Source organism: Benincasa hispida, chromosome 5, assembly GCF_027475165.1.
Source record: "Benincasa hispida cultivar pf3 chromosome 5, pf3_genome.v1.1, whole genome shotgun sequence".
NCBI classification, from domain to species: Eukaryota; Viridiplantae; Streptophyta; class Magnoliopsida; order Cucurbitales; family Cucurbitaceae; genus Benincasa; species Benincasa hispida.
Genome location: NC_143482.1, coordinates 10,578,469 through 10,600,671, shown reverse-complemented (window position 1 = coordinate 10,600,671; position 22,203 = coordinate 10,578,469). Strand labels below are relative to the sequence as shown.

General features: G+C 32.2%; 2 protein-coding genes across 2 annotated transcripts; one reads left to right on the top strand and one right to left on the bottom strand.

Moving 5' to 3' along the window:
- The first annotated feature begins 6,833 nt into the window (after window positions 1-6,833).
- On the top strand, window positions 6,834-8,316 carry LOC120078207 (uncharacterized). Its single transcript, XM_039032433.2, has 4 exons — window positions 6,834-7,466; window positions 7,565-7,737; window positions 7,828-7,897; window positions 7,967-8,316. Exons 1-4 carry the CDS (start codon window positions 6,966-6,968, stop codon window positions 8,009-8,011), a joined length of 789 nt encoding a protein of 262 aa, XP_038888361.1. The 5' UTR covers window positions 6,834-6,965; the 3' UTR covers window positions 8,012-8,316.
- A 10,408-nt stretch (window positions 8,317-18,724) lies between these two features.
- Window positions 18,725-21,594, bottom strand: LOC120078311 (SNARE associated Golgi protein family). Its single transcript, XM_039032545.2, has 4 exons — window positions 20,853-21,594; window positions 19,718-19,988; window positions 19,459-19,629; window positions 18,725-19,189 (listed from the first exon to the last, which is right to left on the bottom strand). Exons 1-4 carry the CDS (start codon window positions 21,047-21,049, stop codon window positions 19,064-19,066), a joined length of 765 nt encoding a protein of 254 aa, XP_038888473.1. The 5' UTR covers window positions 21,050-21,594; the 3' UTR covers window positions 18,725-19,063.
- Between the last annotated feature and the right edge of the window lie 609 nt (window positions 21,595-22,203).

The window sequence follows — 22,203 nt, the reverse complement described above, 5'->3', positions numbered from 1 at the left end:
CTTGCATTTGCAAGATTATTTGCTCAAATAATTAAGTTAAGAACACAATTTTCTGATTATACGATTAAGATCATTCGTCTTGATAACGCTGGTGAATTTACATCCCAAGTCTTTTATAATTATTGTATGTTAATTGGGATAAGTGTTGAACACCTTATAGCTCATGTTCATACACAAAATGGTTTTGCAGAATCATTTATAAAACGTTTGCAATGAATTGCAAGACCATTACTTATGAGTGCTAAGCTTTCTACATTTGTAGGGGAACATGCTATTTTGCATGCAATGTCACTTGTACGCATTAGGCTAGTAGTGAAGGAACTCTGAGGAGAGAACCTTGAGCGAAAGCAAAATCGTCCCAAATTCATTTTTCATTGAATTTAAGTTTTACAGTAAATCAATAACAAGATATGCATTTACATAAATTATAGCATGCATAATAAAGGAAAACTTAGGGTTTCAGAAACCCTTACCTTTGAAGACTATTCTTCAAGAATCTTTCGAACAAGTCATGAATGAATCTTTTTCTCCAAAGGGTATACCACCAAACGGAGCCTCCTATATTCTCCTTAAGGATTGAGAATGACAAGAGTTGTGGGCTACCTTAGGGTTTTGGAAGAGGGAAGAAGATGGAGAAGAGGAAGGGAGGAGAGGAATTTTTCTTCTCTTTTCCTTTTTTCCAGAGAGAACTATTCTCTCAGTGTTTCATGGAGGAAGATGAATTAGCACCTTCATTTTTCTCTAAGCCTCTCATCACGTATTTGGCTAAGAGAAAGTAAGGGAAGGGAGTTGTAACTCCCTCCCTTTAATTAATTAATATTAATTAAATTAAATTAAATTAATAATAATTATACATATAATAACAACCTTATTATATGTATATAAACTATATGTTATATCCCATATAACACATAATCTATAGTTACATATTGTATCAAATACAATATAACCTATAGATATATTTTCTCTCAACCATACATGGCATTTAATATAAATCACATTTATAGTAAACTCACTTATATGAATTTCATTCATATAATTAATATTTGGATCATATCCAAATATTTAATTCTTCTCAACTTATTTATGGTATTTAATATAAATCATATTTATATTAAATTTAATTACATGAATCTCATTCATATAATTAGTATTTGAATTATATTCAAATTCCTCTTATATTATCTTATATTATAATGTATCAAATATATTATATTAATTATATCACATATATAATTAATTTAATTAATTATATCATATATAATTAATTCCATCAATTAATTTGAACACTTCAAATTAATCCAAAAATATTTCTCAATTAAATCCATGTTAAGCTACAGAGGGGACCTTAAGCTCCAATGGTACTTGGATAATTAATTAAACTCTTTAATTAAATTACCCAACGTCCATCAATTGTCGGTCATTCCACTAAAGACCGATAGTTGCACTCTTCGCACTACAAATAAATTTCTATGTCCATTGGATATAACCAATCAACAGTGTGATGTCCTTTCACAAATTGCTCGTAAGTACATATTGGCCAAAATTACCATTTTGTCCCTGTCTTAAGTACCACCGATCCCTTTAATGAACAATAAGTCATAATCCAACTATGACCAAGTCACTCTCGGGCCAGAAGAGGGTGTGGCCACTATGTTCAAGCCCCGGAATCAGCCCTTAAGGGAGCAATTTATCTACTTGCCCCTGCATCGGGGAAGGAGTAAATTTCATTTCGTGTAGTTGTGTTCCCAACTCCCCAGTCAGACGAATCCCCAAAATGGTAGGCTTATTGAGTTGACAACCTCACCATTCCCACCTATACAAATCAAAAGACCGCCTTCATGAGCAGTAGTTCACAACTCACTCAGGATTCAGGTCATGTCACTTATGGTCATTTTAGTTAAATGTAAGTCTCTATTATTAACGACGTTATATAAAGAGACTAATCATTTCATGGTCTGGTCTTATACAAACTCTTTGTATAGGATACCCCGCTCGCATGTCTCCAAATGAATGAACAGGATCAGATCATTTATAGCATTTTACAACACTTGTAACACCTACAAAGCGGGCCATATCCGTAGTGTTACTAGGATAAGGTATCCAACCTTATCCATCTATTACATACCATTTAGGTTATTATTTAAACAAGATCCATTTGTGTGTCTCTACATACTTGTTTAAATTACATAAAATAACCTAAGATCTTAGTTTATTGGATTGAGTATATGCTTATAAAATAACACTTATTTTATAAACAATAATATATTTATACAAAGTTTACAAACTATGAGATTACAAGGAGATTTAGGATACCAATCCCAACAAGTAGCTTATCATAAGTATTCGCCATTACAATTAGCTTATGGCCATGAGCCAAATATTTTCTATTTGAGAATTTTTGGATATGCAGTATATGTTCCAATTGCTCCATCACAACGTACTAAGCTGGGTTTTCAAAGAAGGCTAGGAATATATGTTAGATATGATTCCCCACCAATTATTAAATATCCTGAACCCCCTGATGGATGATGTATTTACTGCACGATTTGCTGATTGTCATTTTAATGAGACGAAATTTTCAACATTAGGTGGAGGAATTAAAAAGTTGGAAAGAACAATTACATGGAATGCTTCGTTATTGTCTCATTTAGATCCCCGTACAGATTAATGTGAACTTGAAGTTCAGAAGATAATTCATTTGCAAAATATAGCAAACCAGTTACAAGATACATCTATAGATGCAAAGAAAGTAACTAAATCACATATATCAGCCGCAAATGTTCCATAAAAAATTGATATCTCAACACAACAAGTTATCACTAATGAGTCTATAACACGCCAGAAGCGTGATAGACTAGTGGGTTCCAAAGATAAAAATCCTTAAAAAAGAAAAATAATTAATAGTCAAGAAGACTTGGTGGGGATGTAAACACCCATGAAGAAATTCATGACATGACTAATGAAGAAGGTGGAATACATAAAGATAATAATGAGATCTCAATAAACTATGTCATGACAGGAAAAAGATGGAATTGAACTCATGTAGTTATTGATAACATTTTCGTGTATAATGTTGCTCTAGATATTATATCTGAAAATGAGGATTCTTAACCAAAATCTGTTAAAGAATGTTGACATAGAAAAGATTGGCTTCAGTGGAAAGAAGCAATCGAGGTAGAATTAAACTCACTTTCAAAACGTCATATTTTTTTTACCATTAGTTCAAATACCAGAAGGTGTCAAGCTTGTGTGATATAAATTGGTATTTGTGAGAAAAAGAAATAAAAATAATGAAGTCACAAGATACAAAGCAAGACTAGTTGCACAAAGTTTTTCACAAAGATCTGGTATTGATTATGAGGAGACATATTCTCTAGTGGTGAATGCAATTATACTAAGATATTTAATTGGCTTGACTATGTATGAAAGTCTGGATATGCATCTTATGAATGTAGTCACAACATATTTATATGGATCTCTTGATAATAATATTTATATGAGAATCCCAAAATGATTTAAGGTACCTGAAATATATAGATTAAATTCCCGATAATTGTATTCAATAAAGTTACGGAGATCACTATATGGATTGAAACAATCAGGACGGATGTGGTTCAACGCCTGGGTGGATATTTGTTGAAAGAATAATATCAAAATAATCCAATATGTCCGTGTGTTTTTATAAAGAAATCACAGTCAGGATTTGTTATTATAATATGACTTAAATATAATGGGAACTCTTGAAGAGCTTTCAAAGGCAATAGAATATCTTAAGAAAGAATTTGAGATGAAAGATCTCGAAAAAAAACAAAATTTTACCTTTGTTTGCAAAATGAACATTTAGCAGATAAGATATTTATTCATTAGTCAATTTATACAAAAAAATTTTGAAAAGATTTTATATGGACAAAGTACATCCATTGAACATTCCAATGAAAATTCGTTCACTAGATGTGAAGAAAGATGTATTTCGACCTTGAGATAACAACGAAGAACTTCTTTGTTCTGAAGTACCGTATCACAATTAGTGCACTTATGTATTTTGCTAATAATACAAGACTAGTTATTGCATTTTCAGTAAATTTATTAGCTAGATATAGTTCTTCTCTAACAAAAAGTCATTGGAACAAAATTAAGTATATACTCCATTATTTTCGAAGAACTATCGATATGAATTTGTTTTATTCAAATAAATCAAATTTCGATCTAGTTATTATGTAGATTCTTGATATTATGTGATCCACACAAAGCTAGATCTCAAACAAATTATCTGTTCACATGTGGATAAACTACTATATCATGACGATCGGTGAAACAAACCATAACGACCATTTTTTCAAATCATGCTGAAATCCTTGCAATTCCTGAGGCTAGTCGAGAATGTGTATGGTTAAGATCAATGAGTCAACACATTCGTGAAACACATGGCTTATATTCTAATAAAAATCTTCCAACAATATTATATGTAGACAACACAGCATGTATAACCCAAATGAAAGGAGGATATATTAAAGAAGATAGAACAAAGCATATTTCACCAAAACTTTTATACACTCATGATCTTGAAGAAAATGGTGACATCGCTGTTCAACAACTTGTTCAAAGGATAACCTGACCGACTTATTTACAAAGGCATTACCTACAACAACCTTTGAGAAATTGGTGCACAATGCGGTGTTTCAGAGATCTCAAACGATGTTTGCATGAGGGAGAGTGAATATATTATATTCTTTTAGGATTATTAGATTATATAAAATATGTACTCTTTTTGCTTCATTAGGATTTTTTTCTCATTAGGTTTTTTTTTTCTAGTAAGGTTGTAATGAGGCATGTTTCATATATTTATAATAGGTATCTAAAAGGGAGTATTATAAATATTATAAATAGGTGTTAGATGCCCATTCTGAGGGTCCAATGCCAAATGTCATTTTTTTTCATTATCATATATGTTATCCATGTGGCATTCAACTACTTATGCATAGTGTTCAAAGTGTATCACATCCTACTTGTCACTTTCTAAAAATAGTGGCATTTGACGCATCTTGAAATCACACATTGATGAGAAATTCACTTCAAAATTTTATTCAAATTTTTATATTATCCAATTTTCATAATTTTAGTTATTTTATTTATATTTATATATTAAACATATTATATATATTTTTTCCATATACATATTTTCGTAGTACTCCACGATTTCACAATATATTTCAAATTTTAAAAACAAAAAATGGGACACGGAAGCCGAATTGTCCCACGGTGCATCTCCCCCATCACGCCCTTATCTTGACACGTGGAAAAAGTTTCAAAGTTTAACCTAAATTCCCATCCCCAAAGCTAACATAAAACATTTATTATTTTATTGTTACTATTATTCCAAACAAAATCAATTCTGACCTCAAAACTTTGGAGTGTATCAATTGTTACGCTAAACTTTTATTTTTTTCTTTTTTGTAAATGTATTCATTTAACATTTTTCTTATTTTCACTGGTGAATCAATTTAAACATTTAGTAGGATTTACCTCTCAAAAACGTTTGTTATACATCAATTATTAACCATGTGTAAATGACATCCATGGTTAGATTTTACAAAATGAATAATTAAAATTGAGGATAATTTTCAAAAGAAATTCTAGATGGGAGTTTAAGTTGATTCAATTTTAAAAGTTCAACTCTTGTTTAACAACCATTTACACCCTATTTAGTAATTATTTTATTTTTTGGTTATTTGTTTTTTTAAAATTAAGTCTGACACTACTTCCACGTTTTACTTCCGAATTTCTTTTTTTGTTATCTACTTTTTATCAATGGTTTAAAAAATCAAGCCAAATTTTATAAACTAAAAAAGTAGTTTTTTTTTTTGTTTTTTGAATTTGGCAAAAAAATTCAACCATTATACAGAAAGATGTAAATTATAGTAAGAAATGAGGAGGAAATATGCTCTTATCATGTTTTTATCTTTCTTAAATAAATATTTGAATTTTTAGTCAAATTCTAAAAACAAAAACAAATTTTTGAAAATTATGATTCCGTTTGATAACTATTTGGGTTTATTTTCAAAAATTAAGTCTATTTCTTCTAAATTTCTTACAATAATTTACATATTTCTTAAGTAAAATAATTGAATTCTTAACCAAATTTAAAAAATAAAAGTAAGTTTTTGGAAGTTACTTTTTAGTTTTCAAAACCTGACTTGGATTTTGAAAACATTATAAAAGTTAGATAACAAAGCAAAGAATTTAAAGGTGGAAGAAATGTTTATATGCTAAATTTTCAATAACTAGAAACCAAAAGAATCAAATAATTACCAAACAACATCTTTTTACTTTCAAATTTTGACTTGGTTTTTTAAAACATCCATAGCATATAGACAATAAAACAAACAAACCAATATGTTGATGTAGTATTGTACGCTTAATTTTAATAAATTAAAAATAAAAAAATGGTCAGCGTTAGAAATTTATAAATTTGACATATGATTGAAAATGAAAACAAACCAAAAAGTATAAATTGATACACTTGTAAAAATTTATAATTTAAATAGATATAATTATTAGTTTTTTTAATACTATAAAAATCAAACTTTAGAAAAGAAAAATCATATCAATAACTATTGAAATTAACCTGCGATATAATTATTAGTTTAGGATTATAATTCACATTCAGTAGTGTTAAGTTGCTATTATATTTACTTATTTTTATATTTTTGCTTTTTGCTATTTTATTATCATTTTACAAAGAAAAAGAACCGACTCCCCCGGAGCAGCCTGTTCGTTAGCAATTCACGTGCAAACATACACGTGTCACCATCTCCCGCGTTCTAATGCTCAACTCCCATCACCGAATCCAACGGTGGACACTCCCCTATATATATATGCATTAACACATTCAAACACCTCAACACAAAAAAACAAAACAAAGAGAACTTTGCCATTTCCATAATCTTCGCAACTTTGCAGCTATGAAATCCGCTCTCCTCCGAACCGGCTCCGTTCCCGTCCTCTCTCCGGCCGCCGCTTCTTTCTCCTTCTCCAACAACAAACCGTTGTATGGAGTTTTCTCCTGCTACAAAAGTTCCGTTTCATCTCCCAAAATCTCTCTACATTTCGAAATCAATCATCGCAGAGGAAAGAATTCCAGTCGTATCCGAAGAGCAGCATCAGAGAGCGACATCACACAATCGCTGCACGAGGTTTTAAATCCACACGATCAATCCAGTGGAGTGAGATCTCGATCTCGATCTCGATCTCGGTCGTTTCCTTCCGGAATTCCAGAGGAGGAGTTGCTGAACGAGGATGAATCCGACGGTGATTCCATGAAGGATGGCGTTGATTTTGTTTCAGATACGTTTTCAAACGGAAGTAATGACCGTAGTAAGATCGGAGCGTACTACGAAGAGTTGCTGAAATTGAACCCGAGCGATGCTCTGTTACTGAGAAACTACGGAAAATTCTTACACGAGGTAATCGAACACTAGAATTATTAAATTGAAACTGTCTTTCGATCTGAAATCGTGAAAGGAAATCGAATCTTACAGTTTAATTTGTTGAATTTGTAAAGGTGGTGAAAGATACGATACGAGCGGAAGAATGCTACAGCAGAGCAATACTCGCAAGTCCAACAGACGGTGAATTACTGGCTTTGTATGGAAAATTAGTATGGGATACTCAAAGAGACAAACGAAGAGCTCAATATTACTTCGATCGCGCCGTCTATGCTTCTCCAAGCGATTGGTAATTTTCGATCTCTAGATCTAGAAATTTAGCCCTAGTTTTATGAACTCGAAGGCTTTTCTGATGAATGTTTGAAATTTGTTTGTGAAGTTTGGTGATAGGACATTACGCTCATTTCTTGTGGCAAGTGGAAGACGATGAGGCAGCAGCGGCGGCGGCGAAGTGACCTCCGTAGTAGGGGTTAGGGTCAAGGTGGAGGACCGTTTTTCCAGCAGCAGCGGCGGCGGCGGCGGCAGCGGAGGCTCCACCGGCGGCTGTGGTATCGGCGTATTGATGTGGATGAAATTGGTTTTTGGAAATTAGGAGGGGAAGAGGAAGAACTAACGAAGGAAGTGTGCACGTGATTTGTGCATGGGCCATTTTCAAGAGGGAATAAGATTACGTTATGGGCTGCTGTCAGTTTTCTATTTTATTATATTTAAAGCTCTTTTATATATTTATATTTTTCTCTTTTGTAAAAGTGTATAATCATAATTTTTTGGAAAAGTTTTATCGATGTGTACTTAACAAAGTTAACATTCGATGCATAATGCAAAATGCAGTCTGAATAAAAAGAATAACTCAATTTTTTTTTTCAAAGGTCAAACTCTTTTTTCCTGTTTTTTTAAAATTTAATTTTCCTTTTGTGTTTGGAAAATGGCAACATTATTAAGAGATCATTATATTAGTTGTTTGAGTTGAAAAATTATATATTTCTGTATTAGTTACCATAGAGAAAAAGTCTTTTTACATTTTATTATTCCCTTCTATAGGTTATATGTTATAATATAACATATAATTAGTCATTTTAAGTGGGTAGCTTTTTGAAAAGGAGAGGATTCCCTCCTGGTTGAGTGGCTTCTTGGCCGAAAGAGAAAAGACAAATGAGTTTTGGATTTTTGGATTTTTGTTAGTGATCGATCTTCAAAACTTCTACCTCTCTATTTAAAACTTTCCCTCATTCAAAAATAGTCAGAGTCCACCACTCCTGTTCGTGTTTTCGAGGGAATCTTGAAGAAAAGTCTTCAAAGGTAAGGTTAACCTAATTATATAGCATGCAGTAATTTATGTAAATGCATTACTGTAAAATTTACATTCAGTGAAAAATGGGATTTGGGATGATCTTTCTTCCGCTCACGATTCCCTTCAATTTAGGATCCTTCAATTGTATAAGAGCCAGGTTGTTGGTTTACTGATCCCAAATTCCATTTTAATTCCATTTTTTTAATTGATTTTACAGTGATGGTGGGTTTTACACTTTCTGCATTTTATTTAAAGTTCATGTGATGAATGGTTTTGAATTTGGTTTTGTTGATGGATGTTTTGGGATAGGATACTTATATTTATGGCTTTAATTTCATTTACAAAAAGGCCCCTATTTTGGGCATAATTTTGTTAGAGTCTGTATGCATTGTTTTGAGTCGCTCGTGTTGTTTTTGGGAGCTTCAAAGAAGAAATTCAGAGCACTGCTGTGATGAAGAAGAAAGTAGATCTACAGGATCGTGTAGTAGTGCCACACGATCAGATAGCTTTTGTTAAACGATCGTGTAGTATTTGCTACACAATCGTGTAGCTAATGCTACAAGATTATGCAGCAAGTTTTGCAGCTCGTACAACAAGTTTGCTACACGATCATTGTAGAGAGTTCGTTGAAGGGCTGTTTGGTTCAAGCGGTTCAAGGTCTAGTTCACCTATATCGAACTGGATGGCTCTTATGCTATAATAATTAACCTTTTAAGTTTCCTTTTAGGTGTCCTATCCCGGTCCATTAACTGTTTATATTAAATATACATATGATGTATGTTTTATCTTATGTATCATATTGTATATCATATAGTTTTTAAACCCACCATAGGTTATGCATTTATATTCATGCACCATTTTGTATTATAAGTATTATAATATATGTACATGCATGATTTAAATTATTTAGCATGCTCATGCATCATATAGTATAAATGCTATAGTATATGTATGTATGTATTATAGCAGATCCATGCATCATTTATATTATAATGGTTATAATATATTAGTATTGAATGAATATTGCATGAAACATGACATTACCTCAGGTTAATTTATAAATGTTATGATTAATTGAAGTATGTCAAGCATGAAATGGATGTTTTAATTGTTTCATTTATTTATAATTGTTATAACTAAATGAAATTAGAATTAAAATCAATAAATAAGAGTTGCATGCAAATCTTAGGTTATAATCATTTTTTAAAAAATTGTTTTAAAATATGATTAAGATAGACCTAAGATCACATTTCTAATGAGTAGAAAACTTAGTTTAATCTTTCAATCTGTTTAATGGGATTAAATTGATTCTTAATAAAAGATTAAATATGTAACAAATGTATCTATAAGGGACATTTTGGCTAAGACAGGTTCTGGCTAGACTAGGGTACTTAAGTTGATGGAAATGTTGCACCCTTACCTAGGAACCTGTTGGAAAGGTTAATTAGATAGATTTGTTACATACATGCAAGTTTGATCAAAGTCTATTAAAGAGTTTAATGAAACTTCAATCAAAATTGTTTAATCATCAAAGACAAACGTTGTTTTTTAGCAAATTAAAGCATAAAGGTTTGGAACTCGAATCTTATCTTCATCTTAAGTGCTAGGACAGTTATTGTATGAGGTCTACCCAATGCTAGATGCTCGTCGTCGAAGACAAGAGCTGAGACAAGAAGTACGGATAGCCCAAGATCCGTCTCTGACAGAAGAAGAAAACTAGTACTCTCGTCAAGGCGATCATTTGCTTCTTAATAGAGTACCAGACTTATCACACGGCTAACAAACACTTAGATAAAATCAGTAGCCAAATTTTTTCTAAGTTAATTAACCCTAGGTAAAACACTCAGTGGGAGGAAAATGGGGTATATGATACTTCATTTTATCCTCTACACGTTTCTCCCTGTAAATTCACACTGTGAGATCTACAATCAGCCTTAAGGCATCATGGGTGTCCTCCTATTGGTGGTGAATGGAGAGAGTGTTTATAGTAAGTGGGAGCAAGACATGTGACAACGCATCCCTCGATTTCTCTCATTAGGTTAAATAAAGTGTCATGCAGCACCTCGTGGCATCGTGGGTGTCGTCCTAAAGGATGGCAATATTGCATGACGCTTTATTCAATCTCCAGAAATGGATAGGGTTGCTTTAGTTTCATGTCCCAATCGGTTTTTCCCTATGGTTGGCTCATTGGGGCGGAACTCTAGAATCTAAAATGAGGGGTTACACATACAAGAATTGTTAAGGATGTTAACAAATTCTGGACCGAACAATGGTGACTGTTAGTTACAGTGACAAGGTGTTGTTTCTGTCTAATGGTTGAGAATGTCTCATTTTAGTGAAGGGATACTTGATCACCCTACGGTGACTTTTGTCCTGCCTCACTGAAACTTTATTGTAAAATAGATGTAACTTAGGGTACAATAGACTATTTTGCTAAAAATCTGATTGGTTGTCATAAGTGGTTTAATGCAAGTAGACTAAATATAAACAATTTGTTCTTTTTCAGCTTTTCAGCAAATTCTATAACATGGCTACTGCTACTTTAAGTTTACTCATAGCGGATAAATTAATGGGAGAGAATTACGCTAGTTAAAAAAATACAATCAACAGAATACTGATCATCGATGATCTTCGTTTTGTCTTGATGGAGGATTGTCCTCCCATTCCAGCTCACAATGCTCCTCGAAACATTCGGGAAACATATGAGCGTTGGACACAGACAAATGAAAAGGTCCGAGCGTATATCTTTACTAGTCTTAATAAAGTGGGCCGAATTAGCTAGTCATCGATTTTTTTTTTCGACCGCACTTGGGATTTCAACCCAACAATTTATGGCTTAGACATTAAAAGAGAGAAATTTATCATTCAATTTGAACTTTGACAAGTTATGTTCACAAACATATAAGATATTAAAATCAATAGCAAGCAAGAACGCTTTCGTTCTTATTTTCCAAATATCAAATTGTTTACCATTAAAGAAAGAGGTGTATCAACACATTGACCTTCTAAAGTTTCCATAGTTCTAGTAATTAAACTTTTCAAAATATTAATAAGAAACTTTTAGTACCAAAATAATATTTGAAAAATAATTTTACATAAAAAAGCTATCTTCTCTCATACAAATTGTAAGAGTGAGAAACTTAAACAATGGGTATCAATCTAAAATAACTTATGAAACTGTTTATCACAAACAAGAGAGCACCCAACTCGTGAATAGGATTTAATCAAACTAATTAAAACTTTTTCACTAAGTGGGCCCAATTAAGCAAATTAACAAATATTTTGCTAACAAGTAGTTTAAACAATAAATTTATATAAATAATTTCACTTTGAATTAAACAATAAATTAACCATCAAACACAATTTTTAAATCTAATAAAAGGATTAGTAAAAGATATATAAATTTAAGAACTACCAATCAAAATAAATATATATGAGTAATAAATTTAAGAACAAAAATTACAAATAATATCAGCAATAAAATTTAAAAACAAATTAATTACAAAATTAAATAGGAGAGGGATAGAGAAATTAACACTGAGAATTTTATAGTAGTTCGGCACAACCGGCCTACATCCACTTCCCAAACTCTTCTTGGGTATGTCACTACAAACTTCTCTTTTCACGGCTTAGTGTCGAACCGTACAACATTCTTTTTTCGAGCACAAGAACAAATCCGATCCTTTCCACGATTGAGGATCAAACCATTATAACGACTCTTTTTCCCGGATCAAGAGTAATCCTTACAATAGTTTGGAAGAATAAAGAGTACACTTTACAAACTCTCTACAAGAGTGGATTTACAAATTTTAGCACTCAATGAATAAATCCTCACAACATAAAATATCTCTCTCAAGAAGAAGGTGAAAAGAAGAAAATTAAAGCTTGAAGAGAGCAACAATGGAGGCTTAATTAATTATGAAGGATTGAAAATAATGTGTAATTGTCGTATTAATTTGGAGAATAATATGTGTTTAAATAGAGAAGGGATGGTGAAATCCAAAGTTAATTTGGACCATTAGATGTTGGTAAAATAAAATTGAATGGTGGAGATTTAAATTCAATATTAGACACAAATAATAATATATTTCTTTTAAAATCATTTCTTTAAAAACCCAACAAAAAGAAAATGTCTACCATGTGTCCAAAACTAGCCATTAGACACAAACATAAAATATTATTAAATTCATTTTCTTTTTAAAACCAATCCAAAAATCAAAAGCCCACCTTTTCCATTGTTCCAAGTGACATATTTCAGTTGGTCTACATTAGTTGGGGATTTTTCCATTAAACTTGTTTCAGTCATATCTTCTTGGTTTAAGGTCCGATTTAGGTTATTCAAATTGCATTGGAACCGTTGTTTCGAGCTATAACAATGGACATTTCAAAGTACTCAAATTATTAATAAATAAAATTAGGTTTTTTATCATCAAAATATTAATTAATTAATTAATCAATTAGAATTAATTAATTTGGGATTAAGGGTCAAAAAGTCAAATCAAAGAGAAATCTACTTAGTTTTAAAGATATATGTTACAGTGGTTATCATATTGAGACTGATCAAAAGAATAATATGAAGTATGTTTATATCTTATCTACTATCTTATATGAAAAACGTATACTGGAAAAGTTGTCTGCTTTATCTTCTGGATTATATTATACTCATATACGAGTAATTGAAACATATGCAACAATGAACCTGAAGTTCATGAATCTAGACATGTTTACCATTTGGCATGACAAATTAGGTCATCCAAGGTTTATAATGATGAGAAGAATTATTGAGAATTCAAATGGACACCCATTGAAGAGCCAGAAGATTCTTTAATCTAATAAATTATCATGTGATGCTTGCTCTCAAGGCAAATTAATAATTAGACCATCACCAGCCAAAGTGAGAATTGAATCCCCTACATTTTAGAACGAATTCATGGTGATATATGTGGACCTATTAACCCATCAAGTGGATCATTTAGATATTTTATGGTATTAATAGACACATCCCACAGATAACCACATGTATGCTTATTATCAAGTTGAAATCTTGCATTTGCAAGATTACTTGCTCAAATAATTAAGTTAAGAGCACAATTTTCTTGATTATATAATTAAGATCATTCGTTTTGATAATGTTACATCCCAAACTTTTGATAATTATGTCAATTGGGATAAGTGTTGAACATCCTGTAGCTCATGTTCATACACAAAATGGTTTAACATAATTATTTATAAAATGTTTGTAATTAATTGCATGCTATTTTGCATGTAGTGTCACTTGTACACATTAGGCTAGCCGTTTATCATAAATACTCGCTATTACAATTAGCTTATGGCCATGAGCCAGATATTTTCTATCTGAGAATTTTTGGATTTATTGTATACGTTCCAATTTCTCCACCACTATATACTAAGATGGTTCCTCAAATAGGGTTGGCAATGGGGCCGGGGTGGGGAGGGGGAGGGTTCCCCGTCCCCGTTGGGGGATTCTACCCCCATCCCCGCCCCCGTCCCATCCCCACGGCGGGGATTCCCCATCGGGGAAACGGGTCCTCGTGGGGACCCATTCCTCATTTTCTCTTTTGTTTTTTCATGGAGACTTTGTTTTTAAATTTTTTCCCCTAAAATTGTATTTGGTTTGGGCTTGAACAGTTTAGTTGGGCTTAGATTGGGCTAAATGTAAAAAGTTAAATACCTATACCTATATATATATATATATATATATGTCAAAAACCTAACTGGGGCGGGGGCGGGGGCGGGGGCAGGGACAGGGATACCTTCTCCATCCCTGTCCCATCCCTGGTGGGGTCCCTAATTTGACCCCATCCCCGGTAAAACTGGGGTGGGACCCCGCGTAGAATTTTGCCAACCCTATCCTCAAAGGAGGTTATGAATATAGGTTAGATATGATTCCCATCAATTATTAAATATCTTGAACCCCTGACGGATGATGTATTCACTGCACGATTTGCGAATTATCATTTTAATGAGACCCATTTTTCAACATTAAAGGGAGGAATTAAGAAGTTGGAAAAAGAAATTACTTTGAATGCACCACTATTGGCTCATTTAGATCCCCGTATAGATCAATGTGAACTTGAAATTCAGAAGATAATTCATTTGCAAAATATAGAAAATCAATTACCAGATACATTTATAGATGCAAAGAAAATAACTAAATCTCATATATCAACGACAAATGTTCTATCGAAAATTGATATCTAAATACAGCAAGTTGTCATTAATGAGTCTGGAATATGTCAAAAGCGTGGTAGACCAGTGGATTCCAAAAATAAAAATCTTTGAAAACGAAAAATAATTAATAGTAAAAAAGACTTGGTTGAGGATTTAAATACCCGTGAAGAAATCCTTGACATGACTAGCGAGGAAGATGAAATACCTAAAGATATTAATGAGATTTTAATAAACTATGTCATGACAAGAAAAGGATAGAACCGAACTAATGTAGTTATTGACAACATTTTTGCATATAATGTTGCTCTTGATATTATATTTGAAAATGAGGATCCTAAACCAAAATCTATTGAAGAATGTCGACATAGAAAAGATTGACTTCATTGGAAATAAGCAATTGAGACAAATTTAAACTCACTTTCAAAACGTCAAGACCAGTAAGCCGAACACCATAAGGTGTCAAACCTCTAGGATACAAATGGGTATTTGTGAAAAAAAGAAATGAAAATAATGTGGTCACAAGATATAAAGCAAGACTAGTTGCGTAAGGTTTCTCACGATCTGACATTGATTATGAGGTGACATATTCTCCAGTGGTGAATGCAATTGCACTAAGATATTTATTTGGTCTAATGTGTATAAAAATATGAACGTGCATCTTATGGATATAGTCACAACATATCTATATGAATCTCTTGATAATGATATTTATATGAGAATCCCAGAAGGATTTAAGGTACCTAAAACATATAAATCAAATTCCTGAGAATTGTATTCAATAAAGTTACAGAGATCATTATATGGATTGAAACAATCAGGACGAATGTGGTATAATCACCTGAGTGGATATTTGTTGAAAGAACGATATCAAAATAATCCAATATGTCCGTGTGTTTTTATAAAGAAATCACAATCAGGATTTTCTATTATAACTATATATGTTGATGATTTAAATATAATTGAAACTTCTGAAGAGCTTTTAAAGGCAATAGAATATCTTAAAAAAAAAAAATTAGATGAAAGCTCTCGAAAAATAAAATTTTGCCTTGACTTGAAAATTGAATATTTAGTAGATGAGATATTTGTTCATCAGTCAACCTATACAAGAAAAGTTTGAAAATGTTCTATATGGACAAAGCATATCTATAAAATATTCCAATGGAAGTTCGTTCACTAAATGTGAAGAAAGATATATTTCGACCTCAAGATAATAACAAAGAACTTCTTAGTTCTGAAGTACCATATCTTAGTGCAATTGGTGCACTTATGTATCTTGCTAATAATACAAGACCAGATATTGCATTTTCAGTAAATTTATTGGCAAGATATAGTTCTTCTTCAACAAAAAGACATTGGAACGATATTAAGCATATACTCCGTTATCTCTAAGGAATGATCAACATGGGTTTGTTTGTTCAAATAAATCATATTTTGATCTAGTTAGTTATGCAGATTTTGGATATTTATCTGATCCACACAAAGCTAGATCTCAAACAGTTTATCTGTTCACATGTGGAGAAACTACTAAATCATGGCGATTGGTGAAACGGACCATAACGATCACTTCTTCAAATCATGCTGAAATTCTTGCAATTCACAAGGCTAGTCAAGAATGTGTATGGCTAAGATCAATGACTCAGTACATTCGTGAAACATGTGGCTTATCTTTTAATAAAAATCTTCCAACGATATTATATGAAGACAACACAACAGGCATATCCCAAATCAAAGGAGGATATATTAAAGAAGATAAAACAAAATATATTTTACCAAAACTTTTCTATACTCATGATCTTGAAGAAAATGGTGACATCACAACAAATTTGTTCGAATGATAACCTGGCAAACTTAGTTACAAAATCATTACCAACCGCAACCTTTGAAAAATTGGTTGCACAACATTGGAATGCGGCGACTCAAAGATCTCAAGTGATGTTTTCATCAGAGGGAGTAAATATACTATATTCTTTGTAAGATTATCAGATTATATGAAATATGTACTCTTTTTCCTTCATCAGAAGTTTTTTCCAGTGGGTTTTTTTCTAGCAAGGTTTTAACGAGACATATTTCATATATATAATGGTCATCTAAAGGGGAGTATTATAAATATGTTAAATTAGGTGTAATGTAGATGCCCATTATTAGTGTCCATTGGCTATGTGTCATTTATCCATTACTATGTGTTGTCCACGTGTCTCAATATTACACACTATTAGTCTCCATGTAATCCATCTCCTACTTGCCAAATTGCCTATAAATAGTGGTATATGGTGGATTTTGGAAGATACATACATATTGGTGATCAATCCAAAAAGATTGGAGAAAATGGAGAAATTCATATTTTGTTATTTTATTTACTTTTAATATATATTTATTTTATTATTATATTATATTGTATTTATTTTAATATTATATTTTATTAATGTTCATGTTCTCGTTGTACTCCTCAAGTTCACAACAGATATTTAATATACGAAGTTTTATAAGTAAATTTTATTTATAAGTTTTATGTCTAATTACAAATTATTTTTTATTTCTTTAAATTATATAATAAAAAAACATAATTGTTAACTAGGGCTTTTAGTTTTCAGGGCCATCATGGTAATAAATATAAACTCAATTGAAAAGAATATTATAAGTACAAGATAAAAGTGAAATTAATTAAAGCAGCAAGGTAAAAGGAAAAACACAACAATAAACAAAATTTTCAACCCTTATGATAATCTCTACACTCTCTAATACTAATAGTGCTCTCTTTAAGCTATATTTAATTAAACATAGTTTATTTCACATTTAAGTTTGAACCATGTTACTTTGTAAAATTTTAAACTTCCAAGTTATTTTTTAAGACAATCCTAGGAAGATGTTAAAGTTGCAATAATAAATTATATTATGCTATTTACATAATCGAATAAATAATATTGCTAAAACGAGCATATCTCTAGTATGTGTGACTAAGAGGATTTTTATTCGAATCTCAATCTACAATTATACTAGTGCATGCACTTTAAACCACTTTATAATCTCCCATTTTCAACCACTTTGAAATTAAATGGAGCACTTTCAACCTTTACAAATGTCATAAAGATCTTGAAAAGTGCAAAAGCAGTCCCAATCAGATTTTAATATAGCCCTAATTTTAGATTACCAGCTCAATTAGAGTTCATTAAAAAAAAATTGATAAAAATGTGGGCACTAATTTGTGAAAATAGGTATTATGTATATATGGAATCTCCAAATTTGGTATTTTTAGTGATTTACTATCTTTACTCATTTTTGGTTTTATATTTATTTATTGGGTAATATGTTCGATTTTTTTATTTTCCATTCTTGTTTTAAGAACATAATGGAAATAGAAAAGGATATGGTCAGATTTAAATTTTACAAAAATATACATGAACTGAAATCTAAATTTAGAAAAATAAATCAATTAAAAAAAACATATTTATATCAAAACATATAATTAGAAGAGAGATCAACAAAAAAAAAAAAAAAAAGATATAGAAACAAATCTTAACAATTACTAACTTACAAAAATCTCGATATTGATATCGACATCGATATTTTAATCCTTGATTTAAATAAATATCATTGATGAAGATGTTGGATATTCAAATCCAAACTCAACGAAAAAAAATCACAATAAAGGTTATTCATGTTAGCAAATTTGGTTCAAATCAAAGATAGGATGTGGGGTATGTAAAGTGAGAAAATTAGGATTGATTTTCCAGGTGAATAAAATAGAAATGGTCCACAAATTGACCACATTGAATTACAAATATGCCAAAATATATTATTCACAAATGAATATGATCTTCCATTTTATGATTTTTGGTCAAACAAATGAATATGATCATCCATTGTATGATTCTGGTCAATCAAAAATAAAATTATCCATAAGAAACTGAACAATTACTGACGATCAAATCGAAATTTAATAACTCTGATCCTTCTCCCCAACTCTCCCAAACCTCACATCCACATTTATAGTTAAACACCAAACAAATCAATTATCATCACCTTCAATGGCTGCAAAGGGGATTATGCTATATCTGTACATGGAATGCAGCTGCAAATTCCGTTCCCGAGTCAATCGAAATATCCAAGCTCAACAGTGTTAGGCCATAGAATGCTATGATTTACTCTTGCCAACTAAAGTCGGGGTCACCGAGACAATTCCAATCAGAAACAGTGTGGCAATCGAGTTGAAGTCGTATAGGTCACCAACCGATCGCAATTCTCCGAGCGCCAATCCAGCCTGCCATGGAATTCAATAAATAAGTCATCGTTGGTTCTTCACTCACTCAACTAAAAATGTTGATTTGAGAACAAGTCCATTACTTAGTACAACAATGTGCAAATGCAAACTAGACATTTTCTTGCTGAAGTCTTATTCAGTAATCAACAATCATTTATGCTCTTTAATCCATTCTATAGATTTGTTAATTTTGTCCAACTATGTAACAAGTTTAAGAACGAGTTAGGAATGAAATAAAGACGAAACAACTGCAATGGAGAAGTGATTACCCTGACTGTAACGTAGGCAGCTGGGATGAGACCAACCACAGTGGCGAGAAAGAAGGTACGGTAAGGCACATCGACGATCGGAGATGCAACATTGATGAATGTATTTGGCAAGGTTGGAGTCAATCTTAGAAAAAGCATGTAATTCAACAGTTTTTCCCTTCTCCTAGAAACCTGAGAGTGAATGGAAATAACAAGCCATTCAACATCCAAAAACCTTATAGAATCACCTGCAAAACAGAGATGGGGAGTTGAAACTTACCTGATCTTGAAAGAACTTCACCTTTTCAGGCCAAAGAGTAAAGGCGAGGGGCTTCCCAATCATCTTTGAGAGGAAATAGCAAGAGGAAGCTCCGGCTGTAGCAGTGAATACGACGAGAGCAACGCCCTTAAAGACTCCAAAGAGGGCTCCGGCCAGCAGTGACATGAAAACCGTTCCAGGTATCATGAAGGTCTGCATAAAGATGTAGACGACGCAGTATCCCACCAAGACCTGTGCAGTGTAGTCACTTGTATATTCCTCAAGGTGATCTCTAAAAGAAAGGGAGATAGCTTTAAACAAGATCCCAGAAGATGAAATAAACATATCTATCATCATCCCAGTAAATTAATGATTCAAGATCGACCGGTCAAGTATTTAAGCTCTTAAAATCATCAAGTAACAATCCATACCCAAACATTCTAGCTTTTACATTCCATTCCTACTCAATAAAGTAATATTTATGATGATCAAATGACATTTAAATCCTGCATTCTGCTCTCACACAGAAATAGAACAAGTACATATTCAGAGTGTTGGAATGCCTAGAATCTGTTATTTGGCTCTCCGAAGGATCAAACACAGGATTTCGCTTGCATTCGTTTATCTGTTATTTACGATTATGGGCCTAATTTATACAAGAAAGTGCTGCCGAATCTCATTAGCCAAAAACTTTCTCAAGGAACAGGCCAGATCTGATGCTTTCTCATAAACACAAACACTTGAATTTAAAAGAACCTTCCCCCACAATTTCAATAACCATACAAATGATTTGGAAGACATCTCTAGAGAATTATTTCAGCATCCATTCAACAAGAACATTTCAATCATTCAAGGGCTACATAAATAACACGAACCCACATAACAACTTGAGAAGCCATTGAAAGCTTCACTAATAGAGGGTCCAAATCAATGAGGGGGGTCAATTCATTCCACTCCTATTCCAAGAACAAGAACTCAACCAAACCCAATTCCACAAATTACAATAAAAACAACCCAATCTACCGATTATAATCAAAACAGAGGTTTGTAAAACGAATGAAACGAAAGACCTGAAATCCCAATTCCCACATCCATCATCAAAATCCAACAACAACAAACGAAAAATGAAATAAGCTTGAACATAATAATACAATACCTGAGGATTTGAAGATCTTGAAGGTTACGAGGAAGCTTGAGGAAGCTGTAATCGGAGGCCGGCATGGTTAGGTAAACACAGAGAAGGCCAAAAAGGAAGGCAATTACAACAGTGGTAAACACACCCACCTCCCAAAAACTCAATTGAAACTTACCCATCTTACCAACAACAACATTCGTTTCCCCTTTCTTCTCCATTTTCTTCCAAGATTTTCCCCCCTTTCCCTTGAAACTAAACAACCCTTTTTCCCTTTTCTCGGGAAACAAACAGAGAAGCAGAGGAAAAGGGGGGAAGAGAAAGAGAAAAGGAAAGAGAAACTGAAATCTATTTTACAACTCCATTACCTTACCCCCCAATTATCTTCTTTCCTTTAGGATCACTCAAAAGGGTGGGGAGAGATTGGAATGGAGAAGGAGAATATTCGCCAAAAGGGGAATTCAATACGCAATACAGAAACCCAATCGAGATGTTTTTGTAAGGCTTAAATAAGTAAACTCAATGTGGTCAATTCAATGGCTTTTCAAATTATTTTCCTTCGAAAAAAAAATGGGAATTAATCTTTGAATTGAATAAAGGCCTTTGAAATTTTGATGGCTGTTTGTTTTGTTGTTGATTTTGGTTAGGTACTTCGCAATTTCCTCCTCCGTCGTATCGTTTTCAATGGCTCTAATCCACTAATTCAATTCTTCTTCCTTTCCTAAAGAGTGTTGATAGAGATGTAATGCAATATGTAACGCGGAATGTTTTTCCACCACTAGAAAGAAACAATTATATAATGTTCATGTTTTTTATAGTATGCTATTGATATTGTAATTTCAAATTTGCACCTTGTTATTAGTCGGTGTTCAAATTTGGTATTTTTGTATAGATGACCCAAATTGGGAGAGAATGAGAATCAATGTAGTTTTTTTACACCCGTGTAGAACACATAAGGGTATATTTGGTCTAAGGAATTGAGAAGTAAGAATTGTGAACTCTGATCCTTGTTTGTCCCAAGGAGTTGGTAGATCTCATTACTAAAAAAACATCAATTTTATATTTATCAACTCTTAGGTTCTAAGAGTTTACAACTCCCTAGACTTCATAACTTCGCCTATTCGGTTTTCGTGAGATCTTGAAGTTTTTTTTAGTTTATTTCAATTTATAATTTTTGTTATTTCATTTGGCTTACAGTTGAGGTTTGAACGTTGTTGTTATAAACAATGTATGTACATTTATACTATAATTTTCTGTACATCTAGTTAAAGTGTAATCAGTTGTTAATATCATCTTTAGTTCTTATGTACACGGGTTTTTCCCCCAACAATTACAAGATTAATGATAGGTTGCATTTAGCACATTTTATCTAACT